Below are 24,216 nucleotides of genomic sequence, written 5' to 3'. Positions count from 1 at the left end.
CAGATAAATACTGTAACCCGAAACTAAAGGAACTTCACTGAGAATATTTTAAGTCTCACAATGATTTAATGTAGTCTCACTATCTTGTGTACTCTTGTGTAGCCTCTGAAAATGTTTCAGATCCTAATTATCATTATGACATTAAATATTTATAACTAAACAGGAGCACACAAAGTTTAAGTTCAGGACAAAAAAACATCCTTCATTAATATTTGTCCAGGAGCAGAAGTCCAAAAAATGTATCTGCTTCATCAGGACATTGTGGGTGTGAGTTGATCAGATTTGATTGATGCTGCTGGCAACAAAAGCAAACAATCCCCGTCATCACAACCTGATCCAATATCTCTAAATCCTGATTGATGTGCAGATCACCTATTCCAACCGAGCCCCACCCACTTCAAACATAATCATTCTAACTCATGTAGGGCCACATCCCTCATAGGAAGATGCTAAGACTCTAAACTGGGTGGCTTTTTACTTCCATCACAAACTACCATAAAGTCCTTACCTGGACAGAGCGATCTCCGCCTTCTGCCTGGCGATGTCGGCAGCCTTCTGCGCTCCCTCCACGGCTCGGTCCACCTTCTCTCTGATCTTACTGGCCCGAAGGGGGATCAGGTTCTTCCTTTTGCCGCTCACCAGGATGTTCTGTTTGTACTTCCCTTCCTCTTTTGTGCCATCGGGAAACGTGGTGCAGCCATAGCCATGACGTTTGTTGCTTAGCCACTCCCCCTCGTACTGCAGCCCGTCAGACCGCCGGCTCACGCCGTACCCTGTCCGCTTGTCGTTCTTCCACTCTCCGCAGTAGGTCTCTGTTGCCGTGGCGTCCACATCGTCGTCAGCGACAGCCAGCTCTGCGTCTGCATCTCCGAGACTGGAAAGGTGAGAGGTTACTTTGGTTTAGCTGGCGTACTCGGGCAACAATCCTACGTGCTACTACAACTTTGAGAAAACAAAAGCAGGTTTGGTGGCAGGTAAGCTGTGAGAGTTCTAACATAATGTGACGGAGAGAGTGCTGCACATCGATGGCAGATAGCACCTTTAATGTTTAAGGCTGATGAGGAGTGGTGCCATATCACGCTCTCATTATCATTTTCACCACATCTCATCATCTTCACTCGCTCTTTCTGTAACCCCATATTTCATCAATTTAATATCCATCTTATACTGAAATGAAGACCCTGGAGTTCTGAAACTGGATTATACTCCAAACTATAGCGTAGTTATGTACAGTGTAAACTGAAAATATACTTTCCACAATTGCTTGAGGGTACTAGGGTCAAGGTGATGTTTATTTGTGAGCTACAACAAGCTGTGTGGTCAAAAGACAAGGGCTTCTGAGAACATAAGTGGTCGAGCCTCGATTACTACAGAAGAAACTTTTAAATCAGGAAGTGGTCATTTTAGCACAGCATTGAGACTGGAGGCAGGGGGGAAGTCCAATGCCTCTTAAATTCAGCAATGTAATATGTACAGCACTGGTTGCCAGGTATGGTCAATAAGCACAAGTTTTTCTTTACAAGCAGGATGGTACCAAACCTGGCAACTTCAGTCTGACAACAAGGCTGAATCCAAACGTCCACCCTCTGGACTTGTGGATTGAGCCCTCGTGGTCTCTTATTAGATGTACTGTGATGTGTTCACTGTCATCACGGGAAGTCTGCGAGTGCGTGAAACTGCAAGGCTAATGTAAGCCACTGAAAGGCCTAAAGACTACAGTAATAAAATCCATTTGATTACCTCTATAACCTGTACTTCTACATATTTATTTTATGACGTAGTTAAATAATTTCTGACCTACATGACTCAAGTAACATTTAAGTAAAGTAATTGTTTTATATATTCATACACATCCCTATCGCAATGAATTGTTGGTAATTAAATCCGTGAAAATGGACTCTCTGGAAGTCTGCAGGAAGTCCACTTGAGGCCCTTGTGGACTGGAAGAACTGTCTTCAGGACTCAAGTCTGCAAGACTGGTGAAATCTAAACATTTGGATGCAGTCTAAGACTCCCAGAAGGCTTGATGTTTCCTCATGTTTCAAGCCTTTACACTAAGCTAGGTGAACACAAGTCTACATACTTATCACACAGGCGTGAGATTGATATCAGTCCTCACACGGAAAGTAGGCCAGTGAGGCCATTTCCCAAAATGTTTAACTATTTCTTTGATAATTTTATATTGCAAAACATTCAGAAATATTTTAACCAGAGTCATGATCAAATCCAAGAATCCCAAGTTGGGAAGGCTACTTTTTTCAGGATGCCTTATAGGGAATGTAAATGTCAAAAAACTTGAGAACAGACAAAACACTGGCAAAGCTTCACAGATATTTTCCCTATTCTCTTGTCCCTGTCTATTTATACGATACCAGTCCTTGGTGTAACACTCCCTCATGGTCAGCCAGTGTAGAGCTCGTCTGAAGTTGGTGGGGAATAATAAGTGTCTTGTTCAACTAGGATTCACATCGACTTGTTTTCATCTTGTCTCCTCAGACCATCAATTTATGATCTGTACTTCCCTTTAGTATGTTTTCACTGGCCCAACTTAAGAGCTTTTGCTATAGTATGTTCAGAATATGCACCATCAAATGATAAAAATTAACACAACTCCATCAAATCACTGATGCTTTGTACTACATAACATACAAATGAATTAGAAACGTTGCATTTTATCCGGCATTCATACATTTCTATAAATGTTCACTGTGGAAGAAAAAATGAGAAATTTCTATCCTTATTAGCTTTGCCAATACTTAACCAGACCTGATTAGCTGCTGTCATCTCCTAACCAGTTTGTTTGCCAACAAACAGGTTAGGAGATGCTGACTCTTGTCGTCAAGTAATTGCCTTTAAAAATAAGCGACCTCAATCCAGTGTACCTGGAGTGTTTCCAGTGGCACACGATTGATTCAGTGCATTCAAGACAATGACACTGCTGTTTACTCAATACATGAAACATGCTTCTACTATTCATGTGTAATTCAGAGCACCCTGCATGATGTGCACTCTGTGACTGACTCTGAGCTGGTGCAACATGACTGGTAGAGAATATTCCAAGATGACAGCAGAGCAGAGAGACAAACATGACAGGCTTATGACTGGATAACACAATGTTAAACTGGAAACTTTTCAGGCTCCAGGCCAGCTGACCAGTAAACTGACCTGTAGGCCACTTAGTACCGCATGCCAATCCATTTTAAAGACACTAAAGTGGGACAGGTGCCTCTTGTTGTCTTAATGCCCTCCAGATGAAGGACAGTTCCCTCTCTCTGTACGTCATGCCTCCTTGTCCGCTCACTCCACCTTGCGCCACACGTTCGTTCATTTTATTAGCTCATGACGGAGTTGATATGACAAACTCTTCTCAGTGTCAGCCAGTACAGTATGTATGTAATGATTTAATGGTGCCATGAAACGGCCTTGAAACTGCTCTAACATGCTTCTGTGTGAAAAGGGGGATTGCGGCCAAGAGACTTGAGGACTTGGAGACTTGAGGAAGGGTGTGCCGGTTGTTCCCAAAATTGGATAAAAAATCTAATATATGATGCTCAGTAAGCACTACAGTTAAGGGTGTGATTTTGACATAATAATATGTGAAAAAGCTTTCTGATATTGACTTTGTATATCATCATCACATCATCATTTTTGACATATACTCAATTGAAAACAGCACAAAGACAATATATTTAAAGTTTTACCTCATCAGCTGCAAAGATTTTTGTAAATATCTGCTTATTGTGAACTGATGCCTGCAATACGTTTCAAACAAGTTGGGACAGGAGCAGCAAAAGACTGGGGAAGTGGTGGAATCCAAAAACACCTGTTTGGAACCTTCCACAGGTGAACAGGTTCATTGGTACCAGGTGATGGTATCATGATTGGGTATGAACAGGGCATCCTGGAAAGACTCAGCTGTTTGTACTCAAACTGATATTGGTACTGGGTTGCAATAGACCTTATTCACGTGGCGGCCATTTTCCTCCAACTCAGGGTGCTCAGGGTGGAAAACTTGAATGCTGGGACAATGTTATGTTATGCTGCTGTGTTACAGGTTAGAAGTCATAGAGACATAGGTAATCTGACAAATTGTTGTCATTTTATAGCTTCCCAATTGATCCGTAACTAAAACGATAGTGAAAATCTGGAGGCACATCTGCCCATATTTCAAGAAAAAATGTAAAAATGTGACTGAATGCTGTTGTCTGAGGAAGCTAGTCAGTCATCAAACCTGTTGTTTTACCTTGAAATATGGTGCAATGTCCCTCCAGATTAATCTATCCATTGTCCTTACAGTTATTAATCGATCAGGAAGCAGGAAAATAACAATTATATGACTTTCCCTGTAAAACACAGCAGTACAACATTTGAGCTTCCCACCCTGAGTGTGACGTCAGAGGAAAGTGGCCGCCATGTGAAAATGGTCTATATAAAATAAGCTTTAAAAAAGGCTTTTTTTTCTTTCCATTGTATCTTTGTGATTATATTCAAGTTCTTCAATTTAAAGGCAACTTCACTTCCTAGTAGACCATACAGCTACCTGACGGAGTAGAGCTCGCCCACCCACCCTCTCCATCATCTTCTCCCGTTATTACCTGATAGTAGAGTTGATATCAGATGCAGCAGAGGACACAGTACTCATCCCAGCCTCGCTCCTGAATGAACTCTGTTTCGACCTCTGGGAGGCCAGAGAGCTCCTGGACTCGGACTTCCTCAGCTTGAGCCCGGACAGGATGGATCTGCGGAACAACCCGCCTTTTCTCTTCCCCTTCAGCAGCTCAGCCTCGCTGTGTGCCGTCAGCACGAAGCCTCCACGAGACACAGCGGGGCTGCTGCCACTGCTGCCCGTGCTGCACATGGACACGCTGGTGGTTAGTGTACCAGGAACAGGAGGTGGACCAGGAACCACTGCCCCGGTCCGGTCCAGCAGAGCTGTACCATTGCTGTGCTCCGAACCGGAGCGGAGAGAGTTTATGGAGGTACGGAGTGGGGAACGGATGACGGCCGCCATGCCGTACGGGACACTCTGACGAACTCCATAGCCATGTCGCATCCCGCCAACCCACTGGCCCTGAAAAGTTCCTGGAGGGAGAGAGGAGAAAAAATACAAATACAAACTCTATGAAAATATTTTCTTTTACATATATGTACTGTATGTATAATCATTTATTTTTTACATAAGACAAAAGAGCTCAAGGATGCAGATTAACTGTTTGGTTACCACCTGAAATTTGTTACAGTGCATACAGCCACTTCCCTGTGCTTTCCTATGGGACCTTCGGGGACTGCCTCCTATGTGGTGGATGTGTCAGTCCAAAACGGGGTCATGGATGTATAATTTAGACTGGCAATGGCTGTGCCACTCTGCCTTGCTTCCAGTTTTGCCAAGTGGCCACTTGTGGAATTGCAGCAATTACAATTTCCTGCGGCCCAGAGAGTACTTTCCCCACTGAGCACCATTGTAAAGGAGATGTCTGTAAAACTGCTGACAGGACACCTCAAACTGCAAACAGGGTTGATTATGACTATCTACTACAAATTTTTGAGGTTTTATATTTGTAAAAGTTTCCTTGAGTCAAAAGAAGCTATTTAAAAATCTGTGATGTCATCACAATGTAAAGTCTATGGGCCAAGTGGGAACTTGCTGGCGGGACCAGTGGCAGAAACATTTAATGGGCCGCATAAAAAAAGGGAGTAAACCCCGAATGCCAGATTCTCTTTGATTTATGCAGCAGACAAGCAGTTCTCACTGGATTGAATGTGTGCTATCTTAGGATCAGTAATCTAGTTCTGTTATAAATCTGTGAACGGGGCTAGCTAGGAGGGTAGCTCTATTGCTAGTAAAGATGACGATCCAATTTTAAATCCCGCCTAAGCCCTACTACGCAGTGATTGGACAATTATTTATTAATTTTTTTTTTTTTTTGAGGATTCAACCACACAAATTTGCTTTGTCTTTGCTATCGGTTGTGGCTGTGACCTCTCCGGTGAAAGTTCAGCAATGTTGGCCTCCTTGCTAAGCCAAGTTATGAATTCACTTCCCCACTGGATCCAAATGTTCTATTTGCCAGTTCGCTTGCACAAGATGGACGTGAACAGGAGACAAATTTGCAACTGTTAATTTTGCGTATTTGTGACTGAGCCCTAAATGTGTGTTTTGGGGGGGTTGATGGTGGCTCCACCAAAAATTTTGCCCCCTGAATAGTTAAATCCGCCCATGGCTGCATGAAAGGCTCAATATGACCTGTACTTGTTTGCTCTTTTTCTATTTTGCCACATTATATAGTCCTGGACATGAATTAATCATACAGTGTGTGAATTTATTCCCTCTTTAATTCGGCATCATAATGTTTCCACAGCATTTTATGCTGTTTTGTGTTTATAGTGGATGAAATCATTTGAGTTAGGTTTATGTTAAGGAGTAGTACCGTACTGATGGGAGTGGCCTCCTGTTGTCTGTCCATCAATTCCCATTCATTCACACCATGCCTCTGCACTAGCACCCGCACATACTGCTGCATAATAGTCCTTACATCCCCATGATGCTGAAAAGTAGGGCATCTGTGTGTGTTTGTGTGTGTGTGTTTGCTTCCGTCATTTCTCTCTCTCTCTCACACACACACACACACATACACACTCAAACCAGCCTGCTAAAACGGAAGTGTGTGTTCCAATAGGAGTGCAAGTGATCCATCCCGCCTGCCCGTACCTCTGATGTAACAGCACTCTGATTCATTCTGTAGCAAACGCACTCGCTCTAACCAAACTACATGACCATATAAGGACTGCAACGTTCTCCATCTCCATCGCAAACACACACAAACATTTCCCTTGTGGGCTCAAGTGTCAGTGAAGTGGGAAGTGCTCAATGAAGCCGATGTTATAAGCCAATTGTATCCCTGCTTACGATCTAAGACACCCTCAAACACGCTCACACAGACACAACAAGCACATCCACAGTGCTGTTGAAAAGCCTCTTTCTGAACCTGCCCTCGTCATTAGGACGATATGCTGTCTCTTACCCCTCAACCACACACACACACACACACACACATACAAACAAACAAACACAGTCTGTGTCATAGACAGCTGGACAGCACATCTGGCTGGGCCTTTGTAATCGTGTCAGTACACAGCTGTACGACCATATGACAGACAGATCAAAGAACGCGCACACACACACACACACACACACAAACACCCGTGCAACAGCGTGATAAGATTACCATTTTATTAAAAGGCCAGCAGCATGTTTGAGCAGGGGAGTGAGACAGAGACAGTCCTGAGTATGCAGAGACAGACAGCGTCCCCTGTGTTTCTGCTGACAGTGCAGAAAGAGGTAGAACCAGACAAAGGAAAAAAGGCTCTGTCTGCTGCAGGTCACACATCTGGTAGAAAGATTACTGAAGCTAAAGTTTATAATGACGCTGACTGATAGCAGTACGACCAAAACAATACATGTGTCCCAAATTCATACAGCATACAAATTCTAAGTAGGTTTTGAGTATGTACTGTGTTCACACTGGAAACGTGACAAAATAGAACAGAAATTGAAAACAAAACATTACGTGTACAAAAACCCAGTGAAATGAAACGGAGGGGCAGCTAAACTGAAAATGAAACTGCTTAAACCAAAACTGAACTATGAGTGGCGATGAAACAGCTCCACAAAAACTTCAAGCAAACTAAAAGTAACCACTTTGTTACATTCAACTGGCAATGGGATTTATAAGGAATAGTTCAGCGTTTTGCCGAGAGTGAGATGAAAAGATCAATACAATTCTCATGTCATGTCCCTAATGTGCTAGTAGCTGTTTAGCTTAGCTTAGCATACATATTGCAAACAGGGGGAAACAGATAGCCCTGGTATCTTTTCATATGACACCGATCCACCTACCAGCAGCTCTTAAGCTCATTAATTAACTTGTTATACCTCCTTATTTAACCCATATCCGTTTAACAGGGAGTTTGTGGCACTATTTGCTCAAGACTGTCGTCATCGTGAGGTTGCTAGGCAACCAGAGTCCTTGTCGTCCTGGCAAAGAAATAGTCAGGCACATCACCCACATAAAACTGCATTTATACACTTTGGATTAAATACTGATAAACAAACATGATACAGCAGTTTAATTAATAAGCTTTACAGGCGCAGAGCCAGGCTAGCTATAGCCCCTTGTTTCCAGTCTTTAAGTGATGCTATGCTAAGCTAACTGACTGCCGGACTGAAATGTAATTTTTTCCTGTTACTATAAAGCTGAATGTATGAAGATTTCTTATATACCAATTGCAAAAACAGCATACTGTCAGTCAGTATCCAGTATATATTGTACAGAGTTAGTGTGTATTGTAGTATGGAAATTGAACAAAGCTACCTTTTAACACTTCACATTCCAATAAATGTATTGAGTAGCAATCAAGGAAATAAATTCAAAATGTTATGCAGTTTCAAACTACAAAGTGTTATAGCTACCTTAGTGGCCGTAAAACACACACAGTGCTTCTAACGTTTTGTCCACACCAATAAAGGGTAACTAACACAAAAGGGTTTTGGAAAATACTATCACATATGTGAAAAAAGTAGTGTAAAGTCTTTTGTGGCTCCAGAGGAGGCTGCATGTAATCTGATAAATTGCCTCCAGTGATGTCACTCAGTGGCTAAATTGCATTGTGGGTAATATAGGCACCAGGTTTTGTGTGTAATAAAAAATGTGATATCACTTGTTCTGCTGTATCAACTTGGATCATTTGTTTGTAAAATGTCCATAATGAGTTCAACAGTGATATAGGAATGCAACGCAACCAGCTGACTGCTTTTCAAAATCTACCCACAATGCAATTTGACTGAGTGACATCACTGGAGGCAACTTATCAGATTACATGCAGCTTCCTCTGGAGCCACAAAAGGCTTTATACTACTTTTTCACAGCAGTACTCCTCAAAACCTGTAAACACACTTTAATGTGTAAAATTGAGACGTATGTAAATTGTTGACGAACCTTCAGTATAACACAATACAATTCAACAGCAGCACAAACTATAGCCTCAAAACGTCAAGTCACCACCTCTTTCACAAAATCCTTCACAATGTTTTTTGTTTTGTTTTGTTTTTTGCAGAACTGTAGAAATACACAAAATAGTGTGTGGGTTTTTGCTTTTTTGTGATTTCTAGGAGGCATATACAACCCTCAATCAGTATTGCCTGAGTAAATCAAATATTCAGTGGGGCACTGGGCTGCTGTTCCAATGAGCCTGTCGCTCTCCATGGTGCTGAAATATACAGTCTGACAGCAGACTGTTGGTGGGAATATTCCTCCAAAATCACTTATTTACAGTTTAAATGGAAACTCATCCAGTCACACAGTCCAGTTTTTTCACTACAGCTGCGTCTTTTGAACGAAAAAGGCCGAATGCTTTACCTGCAGCAACAGCAGATTAGGTTATCCACCACTCATCATTTTCAATATGAACCCTTCACAGCTGTTTTGAAAAAAATAGACCTCTGGATATGTAAAGGCCTCCACCCCAGGCCTACAGTTGTGAGGAGAATCCGCTTCACAACTCGCATGCCAAAACGATTTCACTGATTTTGCCTGCAGGCCAACAGGAAGCGCTCTGAAATCATATGGGCCTGTAACCCAGGGCCGGGGCAGCCACAAAGAAAGAGTTAACGCACAGAGATCAAAGCTGCGGAAACATCACAGGGGCACAGCGATTTGATCACGCGCCAACCCCCAGGCTGAATTCATAATTGTCTCTTTAACAAATGCACACGTCTGTTCTCTATTTCTAGGTTAAAACCCATCTGTCTCTCAGGGTCTGTATTTCACTCTAAGGATACGGCAGAAGGAGACACTTGTCGAAATCTGTCAAACTCTTGTTTGAACTGTACTTTTTTCTGTCTTTCAAAAACTAGACCACTAGTCATACTTTCTGATGACAACGGTTTGAAATTCAGCCACTCGCTCCAGAGGAGTCAAAGTCCGTAGTTCATATGCATCTATATTATTGCATAGTAGCCTCACTGGCTTCTTTAAACCTCAAAATATTGGATTGTGAAGCACAGCAGTAAGAAAGAGAGGCCTGTGCCGGAGTTGAAATTGGTTATTTGTATGAATTATTAATGTTTTGTTTCACCATGTCAGCACTTGCATGTCGGAGCACTGTCTGTGTTCGTGTATGTGAGAGGAATGGGGAGGGAGAGGGAGATTAGACAACACAAGGTCAAGTTTCTCACACAGTCTGCTCAGACCGTTTGTGCCAGCAGAGGTTTCAGCTGTGGCGATTATAATTCTTCAGTTACAGCTGCTAAGAAATGTGTAATTGCAACAACAATAATCAGATTATGAACAATGATAACAATAAAGGACTGTATGAAAATGATTGCTGTGTGAGGGGGCTGAACGTCATGTTTCACTTTTTAACAGAAGTTCAATTGTTTAATTTTCACCCACCATGAGTAAGGAAAAAATCTACAACTATCATTCCCCCAATAACTCAAAACAATTAAACAACACCAGAACAACAATTCACCATTGATAACTAAAATACTGCATTTCAACTGATATGGCTCGACTTCACTCAACTGGCTTGGAACCATTCTATTTTACTTTTGGTTTTCCATTGCGAAAAGATCCGGATAGCACCTGGCACTTGTTTTGGTATCACTTCAGTTGTGGTTCCAAGCCAGGTGAACTGATACTAAACAGTGGACTGAAAACACAGCAATCCACTTACGGTCAAAGAGAATCATCACTGGGGCAAAATGGACATCTTGCACACTGACTGCAATTTGCAACCACAATGTTTTTATTCACTCAGCCCAGATTTGGAAAAATGCCTACCCACAAAAGTACACCATGCTCCCCCTTTCCACCAAAGCTAACCAAATCCTGGTTCTGGACGGGTGCTAGTGCTGATTCAGAGTTCATTCAACCTGCAAACCTAAATGAATATGTTCACAACTATGGCAGACTACAATGACTTTACAGGTGTTGCTCCTGGCTTTGTGTGCCTACACCGACATCCAAATATGGCAGGTCTTCAGACCACTGTTGCTTTGATTAGTGAAAATAGTTAAATTCTTTAATTTATTCTCCCATGGATAAGTCAGAACATGCTAAAAGAGCTCTGTTTTTTTAAAAATGGCGGTCATAAGCGGTTTAAGTTGGTCCTCGGTCACGATAACCCCACCCCCCAGCCCTAACGTGAGTGGTTCTTTGTTCTAAACCAGAAAAGTGTTGGTGCCACTCTGAAACCAGTATTCCTGGCTAAGAGCCAGTTCTTTGGCTGTTGAAACTCAAATAACTGGTTCTAGAGAAGGCACTGGCTCCGAACTAGCACCTGAACGCCTTGTTTGAAAAGGGGTAATGGGTCAACAGACGGACTGCAGATGTTCCTCTGATCAGTTGCTGATGAAAAGATCTCAGAAGGAAACGATATCCACTACTGATGCTGCGTGTTTTTGGTGGCATTGAAGATTAGGCCACAGTATTTTTTTGCCATTGCTATGACAATCAGCAAAGACATCCCTGTTCATTAAGGGGGTAACATCTGCAGTGGAAAATAGAGAGAGGTACCTAGTACCAAAAGCAAGTCGAGGTGAGCTGTACCATGCAGAGACAACACAGCCAGAGAGGCGAAGCGTGAAGAATCTTGATGTACTAGATGATGTACTTTACCCTATAACCAACATGTTGATGAGAAAATCATTTATAATTCATCTGAAAGGCAAAAGTTAAAGAAAATGTAAGACTGGGGTGAAAAACTAATTAAGAGACCCTCACCTACTCTCCCAAAAAAGTGAGACTACCCTCAGCAAAAAAATGAATAAAAATCCACAACCCTCCCCATTTTCTGACCCTCCTCTGCTATTAATTTTCACAGTCCCTAATCATTAAGACTTTTAGAGAAGTTGCAGCACCATGCCATCCCAAGTGCTTCAAGGGCAAACTCCCTCATTAGTATGTCCGCTCAGAATTGTACTACTAGCAATGGTCCAGGGCAGACTTCCAAGATGGACATTTAGAGTTTGCATGTTTCAGAGAGGCACTGCTAATCCTCACTACAAACATCAAACCACTCCCATTACATAAGCTAAAGCCTGCCGTGGGGTTGTTGTTGGTAGTAGAGGAAGAGCGTATTAGTGATGACCCTGAATGAAAAAAAATAAAGCCAATGCTTTGGCACTTCTGAATAGTTTCTTCACTACACAATTGCAGCCCATCTGTGGTAAATCAAAAAAGCCACGAACAAATGCTGAGGAGGTGGATTTTCCTTGACTCCACCATTTATGGTTATGTGTCTCTTTCTTACTGAACTGATGTGTGGGGATAGTGTGCAATGCGTTTTTGAGAAACAAGTAAATCTAGTGCACTACACATGTGAGTGTGTTTCCCTGAAGCAGATTTCTATTTTGCATCTCTTGCTATGAAAAGTGATGCTCAGCTTGCTATAGTGTAAGAAACCCCAGCGACAGAGAGGACGAAAAGACAAAGAAACCCTAAGATCTGGTGACTCAGACACATAGGCAGTGTAGGAAAGCAACACGTATCAGGCAAAAGGAGAGACAGAAAAAAGGTAAACTGAAGTCTAATGTAGACGACATAACTGACAGCCATCAGGCCATACAGACAGGCAGGATAACAGACAGAAACACAGCAGGCCATGGTCAAATCACTGAACACTAAAAGCAAGAGAAGTTCAGTTCAAAGCTAAACCTCTGCCTGTGTAAATCACTGTGTGGGACCGTTATCCGTTTAAGAGATTTTGCCTAGGCCCCTTTTTCTGTCTGAGTCTTTCAGATTCCCATTTGAGGATTATTTATCTGCTCAAAAAATTCATGGAAAAGATTCATGATAACACGGTAGTACACCATGTCCCTGACCATTGAAAAATGTCCACACAACGTCAACAGACATTTTGTAACCGATGGTTTTTGTGTTGAGATCTCATCGTGCAGTAGGCCTCCCACTAAAGTTCAGCATTATTTGTTAACACAAATTACTTTTTCTAAGTACATATAGGTTGTGTTCAGTTGTGCCTTTTTCTGTGTGTACAGGATGGAAAGCAACCTTAAAAAAAAAAGCATGAATCAAGACAATTAAAGAAAAGACATACTGTATCTACTGGGAGAAAGAGTAACACTAAATACTGAGGATGGATTTAAACGTACCCTGCATTGTTTACATCCACATTTGCTGGCTATCTTCTTTCCTGCCTTTTGTTAGCAAATTTCTACATTTTTTTGCATGTAGCTAATCAACACTGGAATCGTGTGAAACTGCTGACAGTCACGTGTGTTACATATATCAAAGAAATGGTGGGCCTGCTTACAAAAATACTGCACGATATTGCAGCTAGGACTCAAAAACTCCACATTTTACCTTTAAAAGTGTCAAATGTAAGATAGGACCGCCTGACGAAGGTAGCTCAACAAAAATAAGTGGCAGCATACCCTCTAACTGCTGCTCACTATACACTTTGCTGTAGCTATTTTTGAGTGTTATAACTAGCTGCCATTAGCAAGTTAGCTCATTTAGCCGTGCAGCTTAGTGGCACTTTTAGCTGACGGGAGTTTGCCTGGACCAAGACCTGGGTTCACAGGGGGAGTCACCACAGGCGACAGTGCTCAACTGAGCTCAGATTCCCTGAACACAGCGGGACACAGAGGATCTGACCAGGACTGTGACTGGGGACAACAAGAAATGGCAGATGGACAGCTCAAAGCAAGACGGAGCTGGATATCAGCAGTGGGCTAAAAAGGTGTGTAGAGGCCGAATATTTTCACATCTTACTCTGTTATTGAAAGATTTTTTTCAGCCAAACCAGAGGCGATTGTGGAAAGACAAATCAAGACTGCATTGAGTTTTATTTCGTTCACGTCGAGTTACCGAGGCAATTACGCTCATCTTTAAAAAAAAACAGGAAGGGGGGGAAAAGCCAGAAAGACCAGTGAAAAGCCAGTGAAAGTGAGGAATGAGAAGAACTGACAAGGAAGGACATTAGAGGTAATAAACCAAACAAAGAAGAAATCTGGAAAGGCAGCAGGACCTGAGACCACATCCCTACTTTAACACCCTGATGGAGACACTCTACTCTCACTTTTCGATCAAGATAGCAAAACAGGTCAACCTCAGCAACCATGCAAACTACAGAGGGATCACACTCCTATCTATACCAGGCGAAGTGCTTAACAGGATCATGCTGAACAGTATGAAGGAACTGATCAGCATTCAAACAGGAGCAGCACACAGAGCTGTACCGTACTGACCAAATACAACTCTGTATTGTGACTGAGGAAAGATGGAATACAGCAATAAATCCATCTATTTAATTAAGGAGTATTTGATGGCATAGACAAGGAAAACCTATTTTTCCTCTATTTGTGATCTGTCAGTCAAATTTGTCAACATTATGAGGTAACATGTATGAGGCAATGACCTGCATCCTGTCAAGGATGAGTGCTGTCCCCTTTTTTTATTCTTGCCAGCAACTGACAACAATCAAAGACATCCTGTGCTGGACAACCTGTGCTTTGCAGATGACTTGGATTTACTGTCTCAAACTTCTCAAGAGATGCATTAGAAGATGAGCACGGTTGCACCACCCTTTAAGGTTGACCTTGCCGTAAAACCACAGAAGAAAGACCAAGATCATCAATGTTAACACTTTTAACATTCACATCACATCAGTGAAGGTGCATTGACAGATGAAAGACAGAAAGAGGTGGAAAACTGAACAAACCTCAGCAGTGTCATTGACAAGTGAGCAGATCAGATACTGCAATATTGGCAATAGTTGGCAAAGCAAAAAAGCAAAAATCCATCCGTTGAACAGCATTAAAATGACAATAAACAACAGTAATTGCAAACCAGGATTAGGGTGTTTAACGCTAGTATCAAATCAGTCCTACTTTATGGAGCAGAGACATGAAACGATAACAGGGATTGGTTGGTCACCTCGGCAAGATGGCCGACAAACAGTTGGTAATGGGATGTAAATGCAGACAACAGAAAGATGGTAAACGTGTGAAGCTAGCTAGAAACCAAAGCAAAGAGAGGATGTCTGGATAACTCTTGCTGGTGACCCTCGTCCCAGGACCACAGGGACCTACTGTCATGTTGAGGACTCTTCAGCAGTGCTCATACCTGCTGAAAGAGGGACTTGGAACATGGTCTTTTGCTGTTTTCTGAGACTCTGACCTCGTTTGTCTTGGTCTTATCTAAAATGATTTTGTCTTGAAGGTCACCAATATGGCACAATTGTGATGGACAGTTTTGAGTGTCTTTAAAGTTCCCATCAAGTCAAAATTGCTGTTTAAGTGTTTTATTCACACATTTCTTGCTCAAGAATCAGGATCAATAGTGACAAAAAAGCTGTTTTGAAGGTATTTTTAATGGTATTTTAGAATGTGTAACTTCCTGGAAAATCGAAATGTTGACGACTCATCTTGCACTCGGGGGCATATATAAATTACTGTTATATGTCGCTGCCACGGATGTATAAAAAGAAGAATGTCGCTAGAGGAGTGATTTTCTCATGACCGGACCTCCCTATACAAAATCACAACTTTATATCTTTATTCAGTGATTTAGGTGAAACTGACTCACATTTTATGGAAAAAAATATGTTCTGTTCTTTACACCGCTGGACAGATAGCTTTAATTGTTGCTAAAGTAACTGCTAACAAATATAACATACTGATAACCAGCAGCTTCTCAATGAATACCTCTGGACCGGGGCCGTACGTTGCCTCCGAGGAGGCCAGTTACAGTACTGAGGTGATTTATGGAGTATCCTTGTTGACAGATACCGTTTTTGCTGCTAAAGTGAGCGCTAACTGCTGCTAAAAGTAGTTAGCTGCCGTGAGCTTGGTAAGCGGTCCTTGCTGACTCTGCCGCAGGTTGCCAGGAACCAACCCTGGCAAGAGAACCACCTTAGTATTCTCTAGCCTTCATCTTCTCGGAGGCTGTGTTATTCCTTCCCAGTCAGCCGTGTTCACTGGGAGCTGCCAGTCCATGCAGAGGCAGCGTCGGCTACTCTGCAGTTAGGGGTTGGGGTGGGGCTCAACGTACAGTCTGCGCTATTGGCTGCTGCCTGTTTTTTACAGGAAACACGTATCCATGCTTAAGAAAATAGCACTCCACTAACTGTTTCATTGGGACTTTAAAGCTGCTTTAAAAATTGTCCTCAGTATTTCCAATCTAAACATAACTATTCTACAGGCACGGCTGGGTGTTCCAGAGAAACACGTCTTAGTAACAGGATGATAGAAAACAGAGTGTGGCTGTTAGCTGAAGAGTTTCCTCCCACACGCTCAAATTGGCTGCAAATATATTCTGTCAAATTCAGTCGTGGAGCTTCCAGAGTCTTACTGTGACAGCACATGACCCAAAGAAGCAGGTTTTTGGATTCATTCAGGCCACCTATCATGTTTGAGTGTAGATATTAATTGATGTAGTTGCTGGGTATATTCAAACATGAGAAGTGAATTTACTATGTCAGCTTACATAACATGGTCAGAGCTGGAATAATTACTGCACTGATAGCAGCCTTTAGCAAAGCTAGCAAGATATGTTAATGTAGGACAATTATAATGTTGTTGTAGTGTATTTGCCAACAGCTGGGGGACAGGAGAGAGGTTCCAGGATGCTGCTGAGCTGTTACGAGCCCCGTTTAATGGAGCGTCTGTGATTGGATGTGCCTTTATATGAATGCTGTCACACTTATTGTTTAATACAGTGTGAAATAAGGGATGGTTTTGAGAGTTTCTGTGTGTTCGGCCCCGTGTGTGGCATATCAGCTTGTCAGACACAACAGCCACTGCCGATGTAATCTTCAGTTGTTACCACTGTTGTACACAGTGACAGTTGTAATCTCTCGCTTTGTGACTCACTTCATTTCTCACTAAAATGATTACTGAAGCTGTCTTCTCATTTTTCTACTTCACTCCCTCTCTCTTCCTCCGTGTGTGTGGTCGGTAATCAGTCAGCTTAGCTCTTCATCTCAGTAAACACCATTAGCCCGGAAGACCAAACCAGCCAATCAGAGCACGGTAGAGCCGGCTGGGCGGCCAATGGCAGCAAGGAACACTGAGTCCCTCGTGACACGCTGACCTGCTGCATGTCGGCGAGCGTTGCTATGGAAACCCTACTGTACAGAGCGGCTCTGAGGAAATGCAGTGGAGCGAGGGAGGATAGAGAGAGGTGGGAGGAGAGGAGAGAGAAATGTTGGCAAACGTAGGAGAGGAACCAGAAGCCAAGCAGCAGTGATAAGATAGAGGAGGAGTGTTTCCTAGAAATGTGGCATCAGGTGTAGATGGTGAGAGGTGAGAGTGGGACTGGCAGGCAGCCTTGACCTGACTGTGGGAAAAGTAGCTGGCTCTTAAGTGCGCTGCGTGTTCCAAAAGTGTGTAGGCAGCAGAGCATCTTTGAATGATTTGGCTGCTGACTCTTATTGCTTTGGACATGACAGAGCCCTGAGGTTGTAAAGATAGACTGTCAGCTTTCTCCTGAGAGTAACCTGTGTTTGGCCTTTTCAGATGACCACTTCCCATGCTAGAGTTGATTTCAGGGTGCCAAAGTCATTAGCATCATGTATCACAACTTTGACATTTTGATTTCAATCAAATAATCTTAATATGTGTTGACGTTTACAGTATGCATAATAAATGTCCACCTTCATGCTTTATTTAGCAGGAACACTTTGGTCTGGAGCAACGTCAAATTCAAGTACACAAGGAAGATCCATTAAGTCAACAAAAGACTGACAAGTGAGTTTTTCTGACATTTCTAGAGCCACGTTTCCACTGCAGGAATTTTCCCCAGGGACTCAGAACCTTTGGAGGATCTCAGTGCCTTTCCACCGTAGGGACCAGGGTCGAAATTAGTTTCCAGGGACATTATGTTACCCCCCAAAAAAGTCCTTGCTCTGGAGGTATAACTTTAAAAGAAGTACAGAAATGTTGGGGGGGGCATAGCAGCAGTGAACATTTGTGATTGGCCAAGCACAGGCAGCATTTTATTACAGCCACCATTTTGTGCTTCAACTCATCAACATGGAGTTACAGAAAAAGAGTACGATAGATGAACTGATTCCGACATCTAGGCTTCTTTGTTGTAAAGTCTAAAGGGGAAAATGGCGTGAAAAAAAGCCATCACTTATTCATACATCAGCAGACTGATTTGCCAAATCTTTATTATTCGTAGGTCTTTCGACCCTGATGGAAAAGCAGACAATAACAGGTTAAAGGAACCTTTTAGTTCTTTGAAAAGTAGCTCCTGGGACCACAAGTTCTCTGTAATTTGGTTGTTCATTAAGGACAAATTGAGCAAATAGTTTGAGCAAAAACTCAGTCAGTACTGTAATTCAAAGTAAATGCAACATATTCCTGTCAGATTATGACAGTGTTCAGTTCAAATAAAAACTTCACTACAGTAACTCTTAAATGACTTAAATGTGCTCTTTAGCCTCTTTTAGCTCTTTGTTTCAGTTGAATGGTACATATGTGTACTTTCAGCCTCACCATTCATCTGCAGAAAGTAACAGAAAACTTCTAAATGCTAGCTGTCAGATATTATCTGGCAGACGGATAAAGTTACTAACTAGCTGGTAAGGAAATCTGATTATTTAGCTGCTAGAGAGAAAGATTTTCTAAGGTGTTGTCGGCAAACAAAGTGACATTTAGCTTACATTTGTCAGGTGGCTAAAAACACCAGTCCAAATGAATGCTAGTGTTGGTCCATGTCTGCTGAATCTGTAAAAGTTAGGCAACAGTTTGTTAGTTGCTAAAACATCAGGACAGCGTGTTTACCCGAGTTGCTCATCAACTCGTCTAAACTGAATCTGAAATATAGGCTACTTCTCTTCATTAATATAGCATTTTCTCTTAGGCAAGACAAATTTTGCCTGGCCATGCTTCACCCAAGGGTTTAGCTGTTTGAATTTGTTACAGCGTTCCATTCTGTACCATTTAAGCCTCTATAATTTTCATCTTTACCCCATCTGTGTGAAGGCCTCAGTGTTAGCTACCAGCTATTGTTATGTATGTTAGTCCCCTGACATACTAAGACTGCAGTTAAAGAAACTTCTTCTCCTGAGGGTTTTACACAAACCTTTCTCTTCAGCGTTAGTCATGACTTTTGAAGAAGCTAACTGAGACTAAATTAGAGTAAACTTAAGGATAATTCAGGGAAGGAAGTGTGTCTGGTGAAAATCACTAAAAAGAGACATGTTAGTTGTCAGCCATAGAAAGATAAAACATTCCCTCTTTGGATACTTATGATAGTATTTATCATTATGAGCTTGATCAGTTATCTGTCCATTAAAATCTTTTTTTTTGGACATTTTTGTTGCGTCAGATTTTTATGAAGGACAAATGCATGCTGTTTTAATAAGGACACTGTGTACTGTTGGAGCAAGATAAACACTCATAACTAGGCCAATCTGTGCTGCATTTACAGTATGCGGGTTCAAATACTTCACAGAGCTACAGTGTCTCTCCAACACGTCCCTCCCTGGGAGGTTTTCTTATCAATTTTTTTTCTTTTGCTTTCCATTTTTATCTTTCCCTTTCTTTCTGTAATCATCTTCCTCATCCCCTGATTAGAGCATATCTCTCATAGTAATCATGATAATCATACATCCATCCTTCTAGCCAGCCGGTCATCCTCCCATTGTCTGCTGATAATATAACTGATCCATTCATCCATCAGTCTGTACATCTGTCCATCCATCTATCCCAGCCTCCCTCCCTCCATCCGTCCGTCCCATCTGTCTGGGTAACTATCAGTCCGGGTAACTATCAGTCCGACTTCTTCCCATTTGTCCTGATGCAACCTCTGAAACCAGTCTGGTCTAAGGATTTTATCAGGCTGCTCGGGACTCTGTGTGTGTGTGTGTGTGTGTGTGTGTGTGTGTGTGTGTGTGTGTGTGGTCCAGACCAGTCATTGTAAAACGGCCTGCTAGTTGTAGAGTTATGCAACAAAGCTTTGCTTTAACTGCATGTATGCTACTGTCAGCTCTGTTGCTCGAGTCACACCACCAGATTTCATGTGTGTGCATTTTTGCATGCACAATATGCTTGGGTGTGTGCAAGTGTGTGTCTATTTTTAAACCAGAATCCATATGGTGTGTGTCTCATTAACAGTGACTGAACTGAGCTCAAAGTGTATTGATTTCAGTTTCAGGACAAATCTGCAGCTGATTCAAAAGATATTCCACATACTAAAGTCCTTTAAATGTGCACTTTGAACAGACCACCTTTTGAATTCATACTAGAAACACATAAGGGGCAGCATATCACCATAGTTACCGCTAACTGTGGTTAACTGTAGCCGCTGTTAGCTAAATAGCTCAGTTAGCTGTGCAGCTAGCAGTCCCACCTGGGAACTCGGAGCACCAGGGGAGTGTTGATCTTTATATTTCCAGCACAGGAGCTTGGAGCTGGATGGGCCAAGGCTAGCTGTTAAGCATGCTAACTTCAGTACATATCTCTGCAACACACAATGTAGACGTCACAACGTCAAAACTGTTATTTCTTCACATTCTGTTGATACCTTTTGTAAATTTTGAATGTTTTCAACTAGAAGTCTTACATATTGCACTTTTAAAATATGTTTAAGTACAAATAGAACCAGAAATGTCATCAATTATACATTTTGGTGACATAATTAATTTTTCAGCTTTGTACTGCAGTCAAATTATTACTATTATTCTGGGGTATTGCAAGTGTCACAATAGTATTGCAATTGGATTTTTCTGGACATTTCCACCAGTAGACTTGTTTCAAGCTGTATTTTTATACAGTCATCCTAGCAGCACGGCTTTATAGGAATTGCAATGTCGGTTGGGAAGTTGATCCGTTACAGTACCTTGGTCCAGACTAAAATATCTCAACAACTGGTGGTTGCATGTCACATAATCTAGTATAGATGTCACTGGTTACAGAAGATTAATACACCCTTTCTGAGCAGACATTTTGGCTTGTCATAGCAGGAAAAGCACAGGAGTGACCAATAATGTTACAAGGCTCCATTCTAATAAGAGTACCAGTAAGTCATGTCAGCAAGTGAGCATACATAATACCAGAGCCCAGGAACTAGCTCAACTAAATGGAATGAAGCCATCATTAATGTAAGAAATTACACCTGTACTTGTCCTGCTTTGACAAGTCAACACGTCTGCTGTGGAAAGGGTCTATTGTAGTAACTTGTATCCCCTTTAATATAGCACCATCTTCAACATTTTATGACCAAATATCTGCAAAACCAATGACATAATAGCCTTCTTTGTGTGTGTGCTGCTAATTTGTGAATATTAGCATGCTAATATGTTAAACTAAAATGGTGGTAACCAGCTGAGAATCAGCATGTTAGCACTGTCATTGTGAGCATTTTATCATGCTGACTTTTACATTTAGCCTCACAGAGCCACTAATGTCTGAACACTGTTGTTTTGTCTAGACAGAATAACTAAAACCACGGCTAATTACATCTCATTTGGAGTGAAAAAATGTTTGAACATTAGCTGCCACACTGAAGTGTGAATCTTTTGTTCTGTGCTGTGTATAGATTAATTACAGGAGTGATTAAACTGGCATGGTATATGTAACGACATGGATTTTATGTCTCGACCCTTTCTGTTAAATGACTACAGTGACATTGTAATCTGCTTTCTAAAACACTTTGTTTTCTTGGCACTTGTTACTCTGGAGCTGCTGTCCTCCTCTGTCCCTCCAACCTTTTACATATCCCTTAAGACTGCATGGCCTCAATTGAAGGACTCCAAATACACAGTGTGTCCTAATGTAGCTGAAAAGAGGGGTGAAGGTTGGGAGGAAAGAAAAGATGAGGAGAAAGGCAGAGTCAGATGTAGAAAATTAGAGTGGAAATTTAGAATCATGTTCAAAGCCTGTCCTGATGTAACCCCTCGCCTCTGCAAGGCACAGCAGAAGAAACGATGACCCGAGAAGACTTTCAGACAAACTCCTCCTAATGCACATCTGTCACATGTGAAGCTGTTATTGGCCTGTCACTAATTGTCCAGTAATAAGTCCTTTTCACACAGGACAGTTGTCAGTCACTCTCAAATATCGCTCCATAACAGGCACAGTTTGGTTCACACATTCTCACGTAACGCACTCGAACCGACCACCAAAACACCCACAATGCATCTGCCCGTGTGTCTCTCCTCCCCCTCTTACCTCCATCTGAGTACGTTTCTGTTCCGTATCCGTCCTGGAGCCCGTTGTTCCACGTCCCCTCGTACTTCCCGCTCGTCCCTGTGCTCTCCCGCAGGCCGTAGCGTCCCTTAAAGCCGTGCGTCCACTCGCCTTTGTACACCCACCGGCCTTTATTCTCGACGCCCACGCCATGTCTCTTGCCCTGGGCCCAGGTGCCCTGGTAGGTGTTTCCGCTAGGCCAAGTGTAGACACCCAGCAGCTCGAAGCCATGGGCCCAGGACCCACAGTACTCGCCCTGGCCCTTGGGTCCGGTACAGATCCCGTGGCCGTGCGCCTTGCCCTCCTCCCACCCTCCGCAGTATGACCCCCCATCGTCAAAGTTGAACCTGCCGCCAGTGGACATGCATGAAACAGGTCTTGGCAATTCCCCTGAAGCCTCAACAAAAAGAAAAAGAAAAGAAAAATAAAACGAAGGGAGGAAAAATAAGGACAGGTTGGTGCTAGAACCAGTCCATGGAGCTGAGCGTGGAGGTCGGTGAGGTCAGGGGTGAGGATGAGGAGAGAGTGGGAGGGAGAGGGAGAGAACCCCAACAGAATTCAGACAACACCACCCCCTTTTTTCAGCTGGTTTGGAGAAGAGGAAGAAGAAACAAGGCGAAGAACAAGACTTGGCCCCTCACAGGGGTGTCTGGGGTCTCCCGGCGTGGTGGGAAAGGGTGAGGCTGTTCACACCATCCTCTTGGTGGGCTCTTTGTAGCATTGGTTAGCACTTTCCAGCTTCTCTGTGGCAAACACAGGTGAGAGAGGAGGAGAGTGGGCCCAGAGCTGCCATTATCCTCTCTCAGCGAAAAGAGTTTAAAGCATCAGGCAGCTCCACCGGTCCTGCCATCGGCCTGCCTACACAGTCTACGACACACACAACTCTTCCTCCTACTCCTTTCCTGCTTTCCGCTCAGGCCCCCGCGTTCACTCGCCTCCTACCTGATGATGCTTTCACCTCTCTGGGGTGTAGAGCCGAGAAGTCTCCCCGGTGGCAGCCCTTCAAACCTCCAAGCCTCCAGCATAGAAGCCACCCTCAGGCTCCCTGATCAGCACCCAACTGGAGCTGTGACATGTTGAGAAGAAGACTCTCCTCTGCAGAGATTGTTTTTTCTTCGAGCCCACTCTTGATGATCAGACAAAAAGAAGACCATTTAAAGTCAGACTCTGTAGCTCACTTCAGGCTTCAGCATCCTCTTCTTAGTCCCAGCCTTCACACACATATACACACACCGTGCCTGGTCACACAGCGAGGCGACACACACATGCATAGAGAGAGGGAGAGACAGAAAAATGGGGAAACATAAGATAATCTGCTTGGCTGCCTTCTTTTTTTTGTCTGTCCTGTCTTGCTGGAGAGCAGCAATGCAGTCTCCTGCCTTATGCAGGCACACAGTATATGCAGGCACACACACACTCTTTCTGACAGCAAGTGCGCACACACACACAACGAAAATAAACAAGTGAATTCATTAATTTCTCCTCCTCTCTTCCCCCTCTCCCTCTCTCTCTCAGTCTGTCTGTAGGTCTTTAATCCACTGCGTCCATAAGTGGTTTATCTTCTGCGTGGGTTGCCTTCAGGTTGCCTGCTTGATGAAATAACATCCATCTATATGATCCTGTTCTGGTGTGTTGCGTCCTCTTCAGCATCTCCTGCTCGTCTCCATGTTTCCCTATGGAGCGCCGGCTGACGCACAGCCTGCCTTCCTGCCTGCTGTCTTGGTCTTACAATCTCTTCTCCTCCTAAGGCTGGATCTCAGTATCTCTCTCTCTCTCTCCCTCTCTCTCTCCTGATCTGTGTGTGTGTGTGTGTGTGTATGTGTGTGTGTGTGTGTGTGTGTGTGTGTGTGTGCCTCTCTCTCTCTCTCTCAGAAAATCTGCTCATTAGAGAGGACTGTTCCAATGCTGCCAACCAATCCCCCCCCTCCTCTGCTCAATAGCACACTCCAGCTCTTAAAGAGACACACACTCTGCACAGACACAAGCGTCTCTCTCCC

At 42.9% G+C, this 24,216-nt stretch overlaps 1 protein-coding gene across 1 annotated transcript in view; it reads right to left on the bottom strand.

Annotated features, from left to right (window-relative positions):
* jph3b (junctophilin 3b) overlaps window positions 1-22,583 on the bottom strand; it is a 53,902-nt gene extending 31,319 nt beyond the window's left edge. The window contains exons 1-3 of the mRNA XM_073472498.1: window positions 22,202-22,583; window positions 4,596-5,082; window positions 509-874 (exon numbers count right to left, since the gene is read on the bottom strand). Coding sequence (XP_073328599.1) covers window positions 509-874; window positions 4,596-5,082; window positions 22,202-22,583 — 1,235 coding nt within the window. The remainder of the gene's footprint in view (window positions 1-508; window positions 875-4,595; window positions 5,083-22,201) is intronic.
* Between the last annotated feature and the right edge of the window lie 1,633 nt (window positions 22,584-24,216).

This window comes from Pagrus major, chromosome 8 (assembly GCF_040436345.1).
Source record: "Pagrus major chromosome 8, Pma_NU_1.0".
Lineage (NCBI taxonomy): Eukaryota > Metazoa > Chordata > Actinopteri > Spariformes > Sparidae > Pagrus > Pagrus major.
Note: the sequence above shows the minus strand (reverse complement) of the source record. Positions and strands in the feature narration are given on the sequence as shown.